General features: G+C 39.4%; 1 protein-coding gene across 1 annotated transcript; it reads left to right on the top strand.

Annotated features, from left to right (window-relative positions):
• The first annotated feature begins 8,024 nt into the window (after positions 1 to 8,024).
• Positions 8,025 to 13,778, top strand: c1qtnf1 (C1q and TNF related 1). The gene is made up of 4 exons (XM_074663331.1): positions 8,025 to 8,230; positions 11,589 to 11,728; positions 11,879 to 12,003; positions 12,162 to 13,778. Exons 2-4 carry the CDS (start codon positions 11,589 to 11,591, stop codon positions 12,710 to 12,712), a joined length of 816 nt encoding a protein of 271 aa, XP_074519432.1. The 5' UTR covers positions 8,025 to 8,230; the 3' UTR covers positions 12,713 to 13,778.
• The last annotated feature ends 410 nt before the right edge of the window (positions 13,779 to 14,188 follow it).

Genomic DNA, 14,188 nt, shown 5'->3' with positions numbered 1-14,188 from the left:
AGCTGCGCTGTTGAAAACTCATAAGGGTTGGCATAGTTTTCCCCAAAAAAGGATATGAACAATCTTCATACATTTCATCAACAGGTTGCATGTTGCCAAAACTTAACTACTACTATGGTGAAAACAAAGCTGCACATTTTTCTGTCACTTTTAAATCACAAATGATCTTTTATATAGTCATTGCTCCTCTCCTCCAGTTGGAGGCGCAGTCGGACAGATAAAACAGCTGTTTGCACAGGTGTGAATGTGAAAAGGAAGCATCAAGGTGTGATCTTCTTCTAGTCTGTAGAAACCCTGTGGCAGAGAACGTGTAAGTGTGTACATGCAAAGTCTAAAAAGAGTCAAAAGCCTCTGTTCTCAGGCACGATTCATCATTAAAAGTAGCAAGAGCAGGACCCTTTTTGAGGCATTGACTTTGTATTTCTGTATCATGCATTCACCCTTGAAGATCATTTTCAGACACTTTGGGGTCCAACACTGTTACCATCATATATTGTGGTCCATTTAAACTGACTCTAAGATCTATCTCCAATAAGATGGACAAGCTAGCCGCTTGCCAACCAAGCATAAGAGGGCATACCAAAAGGCAGAGTAGCATCATGCTATTCAAAGACATGGCCAACAAGAGCTAACACTAGACACCAACGAGAGATTGACTGTGATTTTTCAACAGCATTTGCCAAGTAAGACGATCAGGTGTGTGCAGAGGATGCAGCTTGAACGAGGAAGATAATGATGATCTTGTTCATTTTTTTTGTAGCTCATGCAAGTGCATCTTAACCATGATTATAACTTTTTTAATTTTGATTTTTATTCAGGATTTTTCACGTTTTATTTATTTATTTATTAGCTCTGAAAATAATATTACTAAAAAAAAATCACATTTTTCTGTACGCAAGCGCGTCTTTACGGCATGACGTGACCCAACGTGACCTTAGAACTGCGTCCCTTTTGGAAGTTCCTTCCGCACTTTAACCGGAGCCGACCTGCACGTGAAATTTTTCCGCTAAAAGCTAGCTTGTTGGAAATTGATCACCTGAACAAGTTTTGAACGAAAAACGATTTATTGGAGACTTATAACGTAGGAGGAAACCTTTCCTTCACCTTGGGACCTTTTGCTGAGCTGCAGTGAACTTTTACGCACTCACCATGGACAAGTACCTCCGACTGATTAACGAATGGTGGCAAAACTACGCTGCTGGTATCTAATCTTTAAATAAATAGTTTGAATAGATGATCGATTAAGATCAATACAACTTGTTCCATCACACTAAAGGTGCTGAGATTGTGTTTGAGATGAATATCTAATCAAAATGTATCATATTCTCAATGTAACGTTTTTCTGTACACTTTTTGGTTTTCAGCTGTAAATTTTCCGATTGTTAGGCAAATAAAGGTGACTTTTTTGGTGCAAAAATAGTCCAATTTCAGGTTTTGTTGGTAGTGCAGATTTTTCAGGAAGATGTTTTAAGTGTTAGTACTGCTGTGGTGGTTAAAACTGTGGTTAATTTCGTGAAATGGTATTGATAGATCTAAATGTATTGCTAATATCAAGAGAATCAAAGATGGGAACCAGACTGTTTTTAAAAAATGCAAAAAAATGACTATTTCTTCACGTGTTGTTTTTCTTGGTTACCATGGAGACGGTGGAATTTCTATGGAGCTGAAGTTAAAGTTCATCAATATCTGTGTGAATAAATGAGTTTTATCCACGAAATTAGACATTTTTGCCTCTAAAAACATAAATCTGAGTATAAATTCAGAATGTGAAGCAGTGACAAACTTTTTTGTTAACATGCTGAGGTTTCTGTCAAGAGCTCCTAAGTGTCCCATTTCCAACACTGGGAAGTCTTAACTCTGAGTCCTGTGTGTGTTTAAGTCTTTGATGTAATAAAAAAGGATCATCACAGATGCTGTTACTCTTAAGATGTTGTCACTCTTAAATTACAATGATCTTTTGTATGGTCATTGCTCCTCTCCTCCAGTTGGAGGCGCAGTAGGACAGATAAAACAGCTGTTTGTACAGGTGTATATGTGAAAAGGAAGCATCAAGGTGTGATCTTCTTCTAGTCTGTAGAAACCCTGTGGCAGAGAACGTGTAAGTGTGTTCGTGCAGAGAGTAAAAAGAGTCAAAGCTTCTGTTCTCAGGCACGATTCATCATTAAAAGTAGCACGTAATGTGAGCAGGACCCTTTTTGAGGCATTGACTTTGTATTTCTGTATCATGCATTCACCTTTGAAGATCATTTTCAGACACTTTGGGGTCCAACACTGTTACCATCATATATCTTGGTCCATTTAAACTGACTTTAAGATCAATCTCCAATAAGATGGACAAGCTAGCCGCTTGTCAACCAAGCATAAGAGGGAATACAAGTAGGCAGAGTAGCATCATACAATTCACAGACATGGCTCAACAGAGCTAACACCACTTACCAACGAGAGATTGACTGTGGTTTTTCTAAAGCATTTGCCAAGTAAGACGATCAGGTGTCTGCAGAGGATGCAGCTGGAACGAGGAAGATAATGATGCTCATGTTCATGTGAAAAAATGACCAAAATCGACTCCCACTTATAAAGATTCAAAGTAAACCTAACATGAGTGCCAATCAGGGTTTCACTTGTATTTGAAAAAAAATTAAATGAAATTCAAGTTTAAGTGATATTGCTCAGGCAGTCCAAAGTTCTTTTATGACAGCTGAATACTGTTTAAGTATGAACAAATCAGAAAATATAAAATTTGGGTTAGATGATGCAGCTCAATGTCTTACAAAAAAACAAAAAAAAAACAAACGGAATACAGTTTAAACTCCATATATATAGACATGCATACATATATACATTTTTAATGAGTGTGTGTGTGTGTGTGTGTGTGTGTGTGTGTGTGTGTGTGTGTGTGTGTGTGTGTGTGTGTGTGTGTGTGTGTCTGTGTGTGTGTAAGTGTGTGTGTGTGTGTGTTTGTGTGTGTGTGTGTGTGTGTAGATATAATTTTGAACAAATTCTTGGGAGATATAGCTTTTTTTCTTTAGCACTTTTTCACCATAAAACTTACACTCATTTTCTTTATTTCTTCCCTTATTATTCATGTATTTGTATTTGCCTCTTAAAATTGTAATAATCATCGTAGTGTTTTTTTTTGTAACTCATGCAAGTGCATCTTAACCATGATTATAACTCTTCAAATTTCGATTTTTATTTAGGATTTTTCACGTTTTATTTATTAATTTTTTAGCTCTTAAAATAAAATAAAAAATAAAAAAAAATCACATTTTTTCTATACGCAAGCGCGTCTTTACGGCATGACGTGACCCAACGTGACCTTAGAACTGCGACCCTTTTGGAAGTTCCTTCCGCACTTTAACCGGAGCCGACCTGCACGTGAAATTTTTCCGCTAAAAGCTAGCTTGTTGGAAATTAATCACCTGAACAACTTTTGAACGAAAAACGATTTATTTGAGACTTATAACGGAGTAGGAAACTTTTCCTTCACCTTGGGACCTTTTGCTGAGCTGCAATGAACTTTTACGCACTCACCATGGACAAGTACCTCAGACTGATTAACAAATGTTGGCAAAACTACGCTGCTGGTATCTAATCTTTAAATAAATAGTTTAAATAGATGATCGATTAAGATCAATAAAACTTGTTCCATCACACTAAAGGGGCTGAGATTGTGTTTGAGATGAATATCTAGTCGAAATTTATCATATTCTTAATGTTATTTTTTTGTACACTTATTGGTTTGCAGCTGTAAATTTTCCGATTGTGAGGCAAATAAAGGTGACTTTTTTGGTGCAAAAATAGTCCAATTTCAGGTTTTGTTGGTGGTGCAGATTTTTCAGGGAGATGTTTAAAGTGTCAGTACTGCTGTGGTGGTTAAAACTGTGGTTAATTTCGTGAATAGATCTAAATGTATTGCTAATATCAAGAAAATCAAAGATGGGAACCAGACTGTTTTTAAAAAATGCTAAAAATGACTATTTCTTCACGTGTTGTTTTCTTGGTTACCATGGAGACGGTGTAATTTCTATGGAGTTGAATTTAAAGTTCATCAATATCTGTGTGAATAAATGAGTTTTATCCACGAAATTAGACATTTTTGCCTCTAAAAACATAAATCTGAGTATAAATTCAGAATGTAAGTGTCCCATTTCGAACACTGGGAAGTCTTTACTCTGAGTCCTGTGTGTGTTTAAGTCTTCGATGTTATAGAAAAGGATCATCACAGATGTGAATAAATCTGTGCATGAAACATTCAGAAAAAAATTGGATTATTGTATATGAACACTCCCAGACAGTCTAGGCTCTCACTGTATTAACCTTTCAATCTTCATCTAAATTGTAATTTAATTACCTTGCCCCTTAGACCCTAACCTGGAGCACCGGCCCGATGCTGACAGACCTGTGGAAATCATTGAGGTTCAACTACCCCCCCACGCTGTGGAGGATGAGGACAAGGAGATTGGCGTTGTGGGTCTGGACGATGAGGAGGAGCTTCAGTTGTTACAGCCTCAGAGAGACGATAGAGGAGCTGTTGCTCCTGACAGGTTTGAGCGACCTGAGGAGGAGAGGGAGGAGGAGCTGAATGATGTCAGACCTCCCTCTCCTCTTCGTCTGTACGATGATCCTGATGTTTACCCCCAATATGTCAATGCTGCAGTTAATGCTAACCCATATCCTGCAGCTTATGCCAACCCTGCTGCTAATCAGTATGCTGCTATGTATGCTCCCTATGCCAATGCTTATGCTAATTATTATGCTGCTGCTTTTGCTAACGCTAACCCCAACGCTAATATGGATGCCTATGCCAATCCTGACGCTGAGGAGGAGTTTAACATAATGGTTGTGGGCGATGAGGAGGAGTTTCAGTTACAGTGGCCTCTGGGAGATGATGTTGCTCCCGACAGGTTTGAGCCACCTGAGAACAGAGAGGAGGAGAGGGGGGAGGAGCTAGATGTTGACGCTGCCGCTAATGCCAACAACTATGCTGCTGCTTTTGCAAACCCCTTCGCTAACCCCTATGATAATATGATTGCTAATGCCAACCCTCATGCTGATTACGCTCCTATTGATCGTCCTGCGTTTTGGTATCTTGATGTTCCCCTTGCTAACCCTCAGGTTGCAGATTCTCTGTTTGCTGACCCTGATGAAGCGCCTGAATTACAGATTCCTCAGCTGGTTCCTGAGACCCTCGGACCCCTGACCGAGGATGAATGTATAGATGACTTCTGGTCAGAAGACTCTTGTGATGAAGACTCTGTATCTCCCTCTACTTCAGGTCTTGGCCCATCCAGGAAAAGGATGAGAGATGGAGATGAAGACCAGGAAGGGCCTGCTTCCAGGAGGCCGAGGTGGTCCAGTGGTGATGATGATTCAGATTAACAACTCTCTGCTTTCTCTTCATCACCACTTCACAGGTTCCTCTCTGAAGGAGGCTGCAGGGACTCTGGCCTCTGCATCTAGCAGGACCAGTGATTCCAGGGACAGCCTTTGCATCTGGCAAGGCTGGAGACCTCCGTGATACACCTACAGAGGTGAACTGCACACCTTTACTTCATACGGAGGAAAAAGGTAAGTATAAATCCCCGACATGTGAAGAGCGTGACGGATGAAAGGTAAGACTCCACTTGTGCTGGCCCTTCAAGGGGAGAGAGTATCCTTTTCACTGAGAAGTTAATCATATCATCAAAGACTTAAAGCACTTTAGCTACTTGTTAATGCAGTCATTAATATATTTATTGTACCTCATCCAATATCAAACCTACCTCTGCTAAAACTGCTCTTTCAATGCACAGCTTTAAGACTCCTCAGAGTTCATATAGTTTTGGCTCATTGGCACTTTTTTAAGCACTTTAAATTTTCCCCTTTGATATGTTAAATGATACTCAGAGACACTCCAGAATGTTTATATTTATTTATTGTTGTTGATTAACTCATTACAAAATCCTCCTCCACCTGAGCCTCTGATGATCCCTGGACAGAAAGATAAGTATGAGTTTTTTATGTATAATAAGGATAGAATGATTATAATATCATGTGTACATTTGTTTATACAAACAATAATATTCTTCTCGCTAACTGTATCTTTTCTTTCTTCGCAGCTGATGACAAAAAAAGTAAGTCTGATATTCCAACTTTTATAAAAGTAACTGAAAATGAAAAATAAAGACAATAAGAGGATTGATTTTTCTTTAAACATCTTCACATTGATCATATTTTATGTTTTGTCTGTTTTACTAACTGTTATTATGCCTTTCATTCTTATCTGGACCGACTGAGCTGCTGCTGATGCCTGGACATAAAGATAAGTATAAGTCTTTTAAAGGAAATATTGGATATACAGCATTTATCCAAACTTTATTACTTACCAAACAAAGATTATTTCTCTGACTAACCGTCTCTGTTCTTATCTCCACAGGTGACAACGAAAAAAGTAAGTCTGATCTTCTTACTCTTATAAAATGGACTGAAAGGGCAAAATTGAATGAGATACAGGATTGATTTTTCTAAACATTGATCATGGTTGACTTTTTTCTCCGTTTTACTAACTGTTTTTGTTATTTTTTTATTTGCTCCCCTGGAGCTGCCGCTGTGCCCCAAAGAGTTGAGGTGAAGTTGAGATTCTTAATTAGTAAATTAAAACAAATTAAAATAATGTACTGTAGCTTCATTCTGATTTAATAGCATGCAATATTTATGAGCTTTTTTGAAAGTTGTATTTTCTGTCTCACTAACCTTTATTAATAACCTTTTCTATTCCACACGAGCTTCTGGATTATAGTTTGTGATGTAGAATCATCTGTAATCTAACTGTTAATCTCACCATGAATACTTTTTATAATATGTAACCCCCCAAATGTTCTTCTTGTCATTTTTAAGCATGTTATGATTTTACCAAGGTTCAAAGTTCAGGTGCTGATCTAGTCGTTTGGGAAAGCTTCTTCCTGGCGAGCGACCGCGAAAAAGCAGAGACTGTCTCTGTCGGAGTACATTGAGGGAGTAAAGTGAAGATTTAAGAAATATTTGTCTTCAAAATTAAAACTTGTGCTGTTTGTGACAACAGGAAGTCTGGAGACAGAAGAAAAGGATGTGATCTCATGAAGTGCTTTTGAGTTCATAGTGAAGGACTCTTCCTTCAGTCAGACATCACAAAAAACATCACAGCCGGTTTGATGAAGATGATGAAGTACTCACTCACCCTGCTGTTGCTTCTTCCCTTCAGACTTTCTACGTTTCACTTCATTCTGAATAAAATCAGATGATAGAAATAATGTTGTGCTTTGTGGGATCCTTCACTTTCACTGATGTGAGATAAACAGGAAGCTTCTGAGGAGATAAATCAAGGTTTTATTTAATACCACAAAAATTCATCTCACTGAGTCCTTGTGGTTTTGATGTTGATTTAAAACAAACAACAGATGAAACTTGTGCGATAAAATGTAATTTATTCATCTTTAGGTTCCAAGCCAGCATGGACACAAAAAAAACAGGCTTTCAATTTAAAATAAAAACTTGTCTATCTACAAATCAACATTAAATCCCAACATAAACACACACTTACACGATACCATTATTGTTTCTGGAAGAAGTTGCAGACTTTGAACCTAAGGGATACCTGTCAGAACTTAACCAGTCATTTACACTGATTCTTACTATGTTGCGTTTATATATGAAAAAGCCTCATCACTTTTATTGTTCCTGTAACAAGGCCAAGAGGGACGCATAAACCCAACAACCAAACCGACTTTTCATGTGACACTTAGTTGAAGGCAGCTGTTTCATGTTTACCGAGGCTGAAGGAGACAAAGCATCTGCTCTAAGCCCTCCTTCCTCTCTTCTCTTTTCTGTTTTTCCCACACCCACCACTCATGTGTTTCCTCTCTTATGTGTTTTTGTTGTTTCCCTCTCTGGGTTGGAGTTAAGCTGAGGCTCCTCCTCCTCAGAGCCTCAAGCTTTGCTCTCCTCTATCTCAGTCAACGTTTTTTTTCCTCCTTATCTCCTCCTCCTCTGATCTGCTCCCCCCCTCCACACTTGTTTGGAGGAGCAGGACTTTCTGGCAGACACTGTGTGTGTTCTGTGTTAAAGGAGAAAAAGAATGACCTGAGGAGGGAGAGACGGGACAACAACCTCTGAAAGGAAACAAGGACAGCAGCGGAGAGGGGCAGAAAGTGAGAAGAAATCCAGATAATTTTCATTTCCACTGAAGAAATTCTGCAACAGAGGAGTGAAAGTAAGAAACTTCTTTGTAGATAAACAGGAGCTGTTTTCTCTGAATGTTTATGTAAGTGAGTTGTTTAAAATCCAGGCATGTTGGTATCATGTGCTTTTGTTGTGCAAATACTCTATGTACACACACACATACGTTGATAATTTATTACTTAGAATCATACATATCTTTTCACAAGAGCACATTCGTCACTGTAGAACAATCCGTTCCCAGACGTTAGACCTTGAATGCCCTGAACTTCCTTTCTGGAGGGTGATTGCTGTAAAAGGCAACAAAGAAAAAGTAAATCACAGCTTGTCTCTGTTTGATCATCCGCTTTTGATTTTCTGGAGCACGCATGCTTTGTCGTGAATTTCATTTTTCCACCTCATCTGACACAGGAGCAGTCCCTCCAAACTTTAACCAGTTTCAGATTCATTCATTCCAGGCTGTGCAACAAGTGCTACAAGCAGACGTTGTTGTGTAAGCTGCAGTGGATGATAATGACTGCTTTCACTTTGTGGGATTACAGAACAGCTTTGGCTCAGCACCAGCCTGTCCCTGAGGGTTCCCACTCAGTTTTATGTCAGCAACCCACCGTAGTGGAAACCTCCAGGGCTGACAAACGAAACCAGCGATGAAGTGTCAGAAACCGCAGCGCGATAGAGGCAGAGTGATGAAGCCTTAACAGATTTGAAGCTGTCACTCTCCCTCTGTCTTCATGGCCTATATTACAAAATCAGACAATCAGCAACAAGTTGTGTTCAGATTTAAGTTATTTACACATTTACTGAGACACCACAGCTCTCATGATTACAAAGTTTAGTTGCAACATTGTAGTTAATACCTTGATGCAGCTGCTGATCAATATATTACTGTTGTCTCTGTCACTTCCACAATGCCATGCACCAAAAGCATGCTGATTTGGTGTGTAATGTGTAAGTAAAAAGGTGTGGTGATGGCAAACTTTATTCCAGTACTGTTGCAGAATTTTAGTGTTCAAGAAACAAATATTATCTCTGAATGCATCACAGCTGTATAACACATCACAGTGACACTGCACCTTTGCATATTTAACTGTTTTACAGAGGAAACATGCATGCACCTCAGAAAGTTTTAAACTGTTGTTCTTCTGGAGCCTGTCTGTCAGCTTTCTTTTCATAAAAACCTAAACTTCTCAAACTGATGAAAGTTGACAGCACAGGAAGGATCTCCTCTGGTCACCAGGAGCTGTTTAACAATCTCCACTCTCTTCTCTGCCATCCTCTGAAACTGTGGGAAAGCGTCTGAAGCGGGGTTACACTCTTGGCTGGAAAACTGTGGACTATTGTTGGTCACCAAGGAATCTCATGCTTTACAAAACACATTTTATGGGTGTGACCACTTGTTACCTCAGCTGAGCGTAAGCCTGGGGGGATTCGAGCATGTGTGGGTGTGGATGTTTCTGTCTGCTACTCTTAAGTCTAAATACTTAACAATCTTTGAAATCTTTCAGTATTTTTACCGATTCAAAGACTGGCTAATACACTGGGCATGCAACTGCAGCCAGATGCAGAGGCGGAAAAACACCAAAACAATTACAGCGATCTGTCCAGAATGATCTGTATCTGTTTGCTAGTCTTAGGAGTCAGAATCTGATCCTAAATAGGAGGAGGTCTTTATTGAGGTATTGCAGCTGCATTTACATTTGTAAGTCTGATGCCAGAGAACGGATTGTACCGTCACGAGTGTGTGTACTGTATGTGTTAAGACATGTATGATATGTAGTGGAAATGATTTGTAGAATTCTTTGTGCCTGTGACAGCATTGAAGGCGAGGTGTCAGTGATCTGAACTGGGTGAAGAAAAATTAATTATTTTTACTTTAAAAACAGAAGAAACTAGAACAGCACTCAGGGACCTCCGCCAACCATATTGTGATTGTCACCAACACTTTAGTCCTACTTTAATGTTATACTTCCTTTCAGCAGACTGTCTGCTACAATTTGGTGTTAGTTGCAGGTTTGTACGATAATTTGTTACCTGACAGTATTTCATACTCCAGATCTTACTATCCAGAATATTGCCAGGATCTGGATCGTACTTTTACATCTGTCAGAAATTATCGTGACCTTGTCTTGTATTGTTTTGCAAAGCAATCCGACCATTTATCATAGAGTTATATACCCATATGGTGAAAACGGCCCTATCTCACAATGATAAAGAATCCTTTAACAAAATCCTGGATCCAGATGATGATCCAGATCACCTCCAAAATGTATTCACTTCTTCCTTATCCCATTCTGAACATTTCCTGAAGATTTAATCAAGATCTGTTACTTTTTGAATTATGTTATTCACAGACAAACAAAAAAAGAACAGACAGACTCTCCCAAAAACATAACCTCCTTGGCAGAGGTAATGAACAGTATATGATACATGCCATTTAAAAAAAAAAAGAAGAAAAAAAAAAGATGATTCATTGTGTCCACAGGGAGTGCCAAAAAGAAAGCAAAGTACCTGAACATTCCATATAGCTTCGAATTGTGCACACAGCAGCTTCTTTATATAATCTCAGAGACTTGGTGTTCCAAAAACCCAGAATATTTTATTTAAATTTGAGCCTTATTGAAGGTGGGGAGCCTAAAGGTGCCCTTACAGGAGGGTACATGTTTGTCAAACTGGACTTATGCAACACACTCAGGACATGCACACCCAAATGTTAATATAAATTGCGTAAGCCAAGATACATGCAAGCATGTGAAGGCTTGCAGTGACAGATAAGGCACGGCTTTAAACCTTCACATACGGGCTGATTCCCAAATCTGAGACATCATCTTTCTCTCCCTCAGCCCTCTTTCTTTGTCACAAAAAAGTTTTCATCCTACTTCAATCAGACAAGTGGTGTAAAAGATTTTAGAAGCAAGAGTTTGTAGATGAAACAATCTGAATTTAATTTAGATTTTGGAAGTGGTTTGAGTGACACCTGACTCTAGAGTAGATGAAATCTCTCTGTCGTGAATATCGGTTGGTTGCACATTGAGCAGGCACGCTGTCTGTAAAGTCTGAAGTATTTCTCTTGACATTGCAGCTGATGTATGGGTTAATGTGTGTGATCATGCGAATGTTAGCGTCTGAAGAGGGAAAGTTCAAAGACATGAGGGTTCATAGGTGAGACTTAAAGCTGAAGCTAATCTCATGTGTTCACTCCTCTGATTCTAATCTGCTCATGAGACACACACACCTGTAGCCTGTCATCGCTCACCTGACTGAACCACATGTAGAATTACTATGAGAGACCCGGAACCCTGATCCAAAGAGTATCAAGATGGGGGGAAATAAATGAGGAATCAGGGTTGCTTACATGTGAGACTTGATCTGAAAATGAGGCATCTGTTTTTTAGATGACCAAAGCGTCTGTGATAGCCCTGCTGCTCTTCTGGGCCTGTCCAGTAGACCTTTACAGACCGCCATATGAGGAAAGACAAGATCCAGACCCCAGCTGGGACAGAGTGCACCCTCAGGACTACCATCAAGATGCCAGGTACCTCTTGAATCCAGTCTGCTTAATTTAGACAGAACACATAAAGGAAAGAAGTGTTGTGGTTTATGTAGAGAGTAATAATAGCTGAAAATGCAGCTGCCTGTGTTTGACCCTGTGGACTGCCTGGGTTTAGTTGTACTGTATGTAAAGGCGCAGGGAGGTGAGGGAGTGTCGACGCTGCTGTGACCCAGGAGAGGAGCCTCCCCATCAGTACTCCAACCAGCAGCACCTGCCGTTACACATAGTCCCACAGATCAACATCACTCTGCTCAAAGGTGAGACCACATGGCAAAAAATGAAGTGTTTCCATCTCATTGTAAAGAAAATTGGTCTTATTAGACTTGGTATGAGCCTGATTCACCTGAAAATTCCAGAAAAAGGCCTGATGTGTATGAAATGCTCCAATACTAAAAGATATTTCTGTCTCTCCAAGGTGAAAAGGGGGATTCTGGAGAACGAGGACCTTACGGGAAATCAGGTAGAGGGGGCCAGATGGGTCCTCCAGGTCCGAGCGGTGTTAAAGGCAACAAAGGCAGCATGGGTCTACCTGGTGAACCCTGCAAGTCTTACTATGCAGCCTTCTCTGTCGCTCGTAAAAAGGGTCTACAATCCAACGACTACTACCAGACTCTGGTTTTTGACACAGAGCTCGTCAACCTGTATGGTCACTTCAACATGTTCACCGGTAAGTTCTACTGCTACATACCTGGGATCTACTTCTTCAGCCTGAACGTGCACACGTGGAACCAGAAGGAGACATATTTACACGTGATGCACAACGAGCGGGAGGTGGTGATCCTGTACGCCCAGCCCAGTGACCGCTCCATCATGCAGAGTCAGAGCCTGATGCTGGAGCTGGAGAGCAGCGACCAGGTGTGGGTCAGACTCTTTAAAGGGGAGAGGGAGAATGCCATTTTTAGTGATGAGTTTGACTCTTACATCACCTTTAATGGACACCTTATTAAGCCCAAGAATGAGCTGTAGGTGGGAGGTGAAAAAGTTTGAAATGACACTCAAAAAGCATATAAATATGGCGAAAAGTGGAGTAAAAGTATCCTCATGTATTATAAAGATATTATAAATCACTCAAACATTTGTTCTAAAGGGTGTACAAGTAATGTTAAGGAAGTTTTGGCACATTTCAGTTTGGACGATGGACTGTCTTATTATTTCCTGTTGTTTGGGTCGTTTGTTTTTGCTTGAATGTGTAAAAATTTAAACCCTTGGTATCAAAGGTGCTATATGGTGGGTTTTATTATAATTACCTTATTTCTTACTCATAAAAACATTCTTACTTTGAAACTTTGTACCTTATTATTGCATTTTGTTTAACATTTTAAATATGCAAACGCAGGAGGAACATCCAGAGTGCATCAAGATAAGTGGCCAATCCTAATGCCCATCCCCAAATCCTAAACTATGATTGGCTATTTTCTTTGTTAGAGGCGGGGCTTATGAAAGTTTGAACTACTTATGGATTGTCATTTTTTCATTCCTCACCTCATCTCAACCATCCTCAACATCATCACCTGCACACAATTTAACATCTTTGTTTCAACATCAGCTTCTTTAAAGTGCAGTCACCAGAAAAGTCAGGTTTAAAACATTCACATGTCACCATTTGTCATAAACTGGGAACACTGGTTAGCGTTGATTCCACAGACAAACCACATGATGGCAGCATTTACTAAATTTTTATTTGCTTTGAGTGACTCATGGGGAGCTGTACTAAGATCAGTTTCATCAACAAGCCTGATGGTCTGTAGCCGTTAGCCCATCATGTAGAAAAATGAAACAAAGATGATTCTCATCACAGGATGTTCTGGCTTAAAGCTATTAATACTTTGGTACTTTTTTTTCGCTTCCTGAGCAGATCTTGGTCTCACATGCTCCTCATATGTCAGAACCATGAAGTGTTTATTTGATGCTGGGGTTTGACTTATTCCAAAGCTAAGATATTAATTTATTAAAGTAATTTGGTATGCATGTTCAATTCTTTTAGAAGTTTTCTCCTTCCTTATTTGAGTGCTGCTTTCTGCTTGTTGGCTTGTCAAAAAAATTTGCAAATAAAGGGTCATGTGATCATTTATTTTGTCTTGTGTCTTGATGAAAAGTCATGGACACACAGTGTTCTTCAATATGATCCAACAAAGCTTCTATGCTCCCAGCTTTTAATGGCCTCCACCCTGAAGTTTTCTTTCTCCACCCTTTGCAGAATGTAAACTGTTGCACAAACTCTTCCCCAGTGCACCCTAAATAAGCATTATGTACAGAGGAGGAGTTGTGTAATATGCATTTTATTTTTATGGCACTGCAATGAATCTTACAGTGGTTTGCATTCTGCTGTGTGTGTTTTTTTTAGAGATAGCTATGTAGATAATACTTAAGTTTTTCCATTTTATTTCAAAGGAGGATACTTTCTGTTCTCAGTGACGCTTTTTTTTAAATAAGGAAGTTTGT

The sequence above is a fragment of the Halichoeres trimaculatus genome, unplaced genomic scaffold (assembly GCF_033239565.1).
Source record: "Halichoeres trimaculatus isolate MK-OKI-2021-1 unplaced genomic scaffold, fHalTri1.1 fHalTri1_scaffold_23, whole genome shotgun sequence".
Lineage (NCBI taxonomy): Eukaryota > Metazoa > Chordata > Actinopteri > Labriformes > Labridae > Halichoeres > Halichoeres trimaculatus.
Note: the sequence above shows the minus strand (reverse complement) of the source record. Positions and strands in the feature narration are given on the sequence as shown.

What these genes read in the sequence shown, in the direction of transcription:
- c1qtnf1 (XM_074663331.1), top strand. Translation starts at nt 11,589, where the DNA reads ATGACCAAAGCGTCTGTGATAGCCCTGCTGCTCTTCTGGGCCTGTCCA. An exon ending in GACTACCATCAAGATGCCAG is followed by an intron (nt 11,729 to 11,878) that starts GTACCTCTTGAA and finishes CTGTATGTAAAG; the next exon opens with GCGCAGGGAGGTGAGGGAGT. An exon ending in CAACATCACTCTGCTCAAAG is followed by an intron (nt 12,004 to 12,161) that starts GTGAGACCACAT and finishes TGTCTCTCCAAG; the next exon opens with GTGAAAAGGGGGATTCTGGA.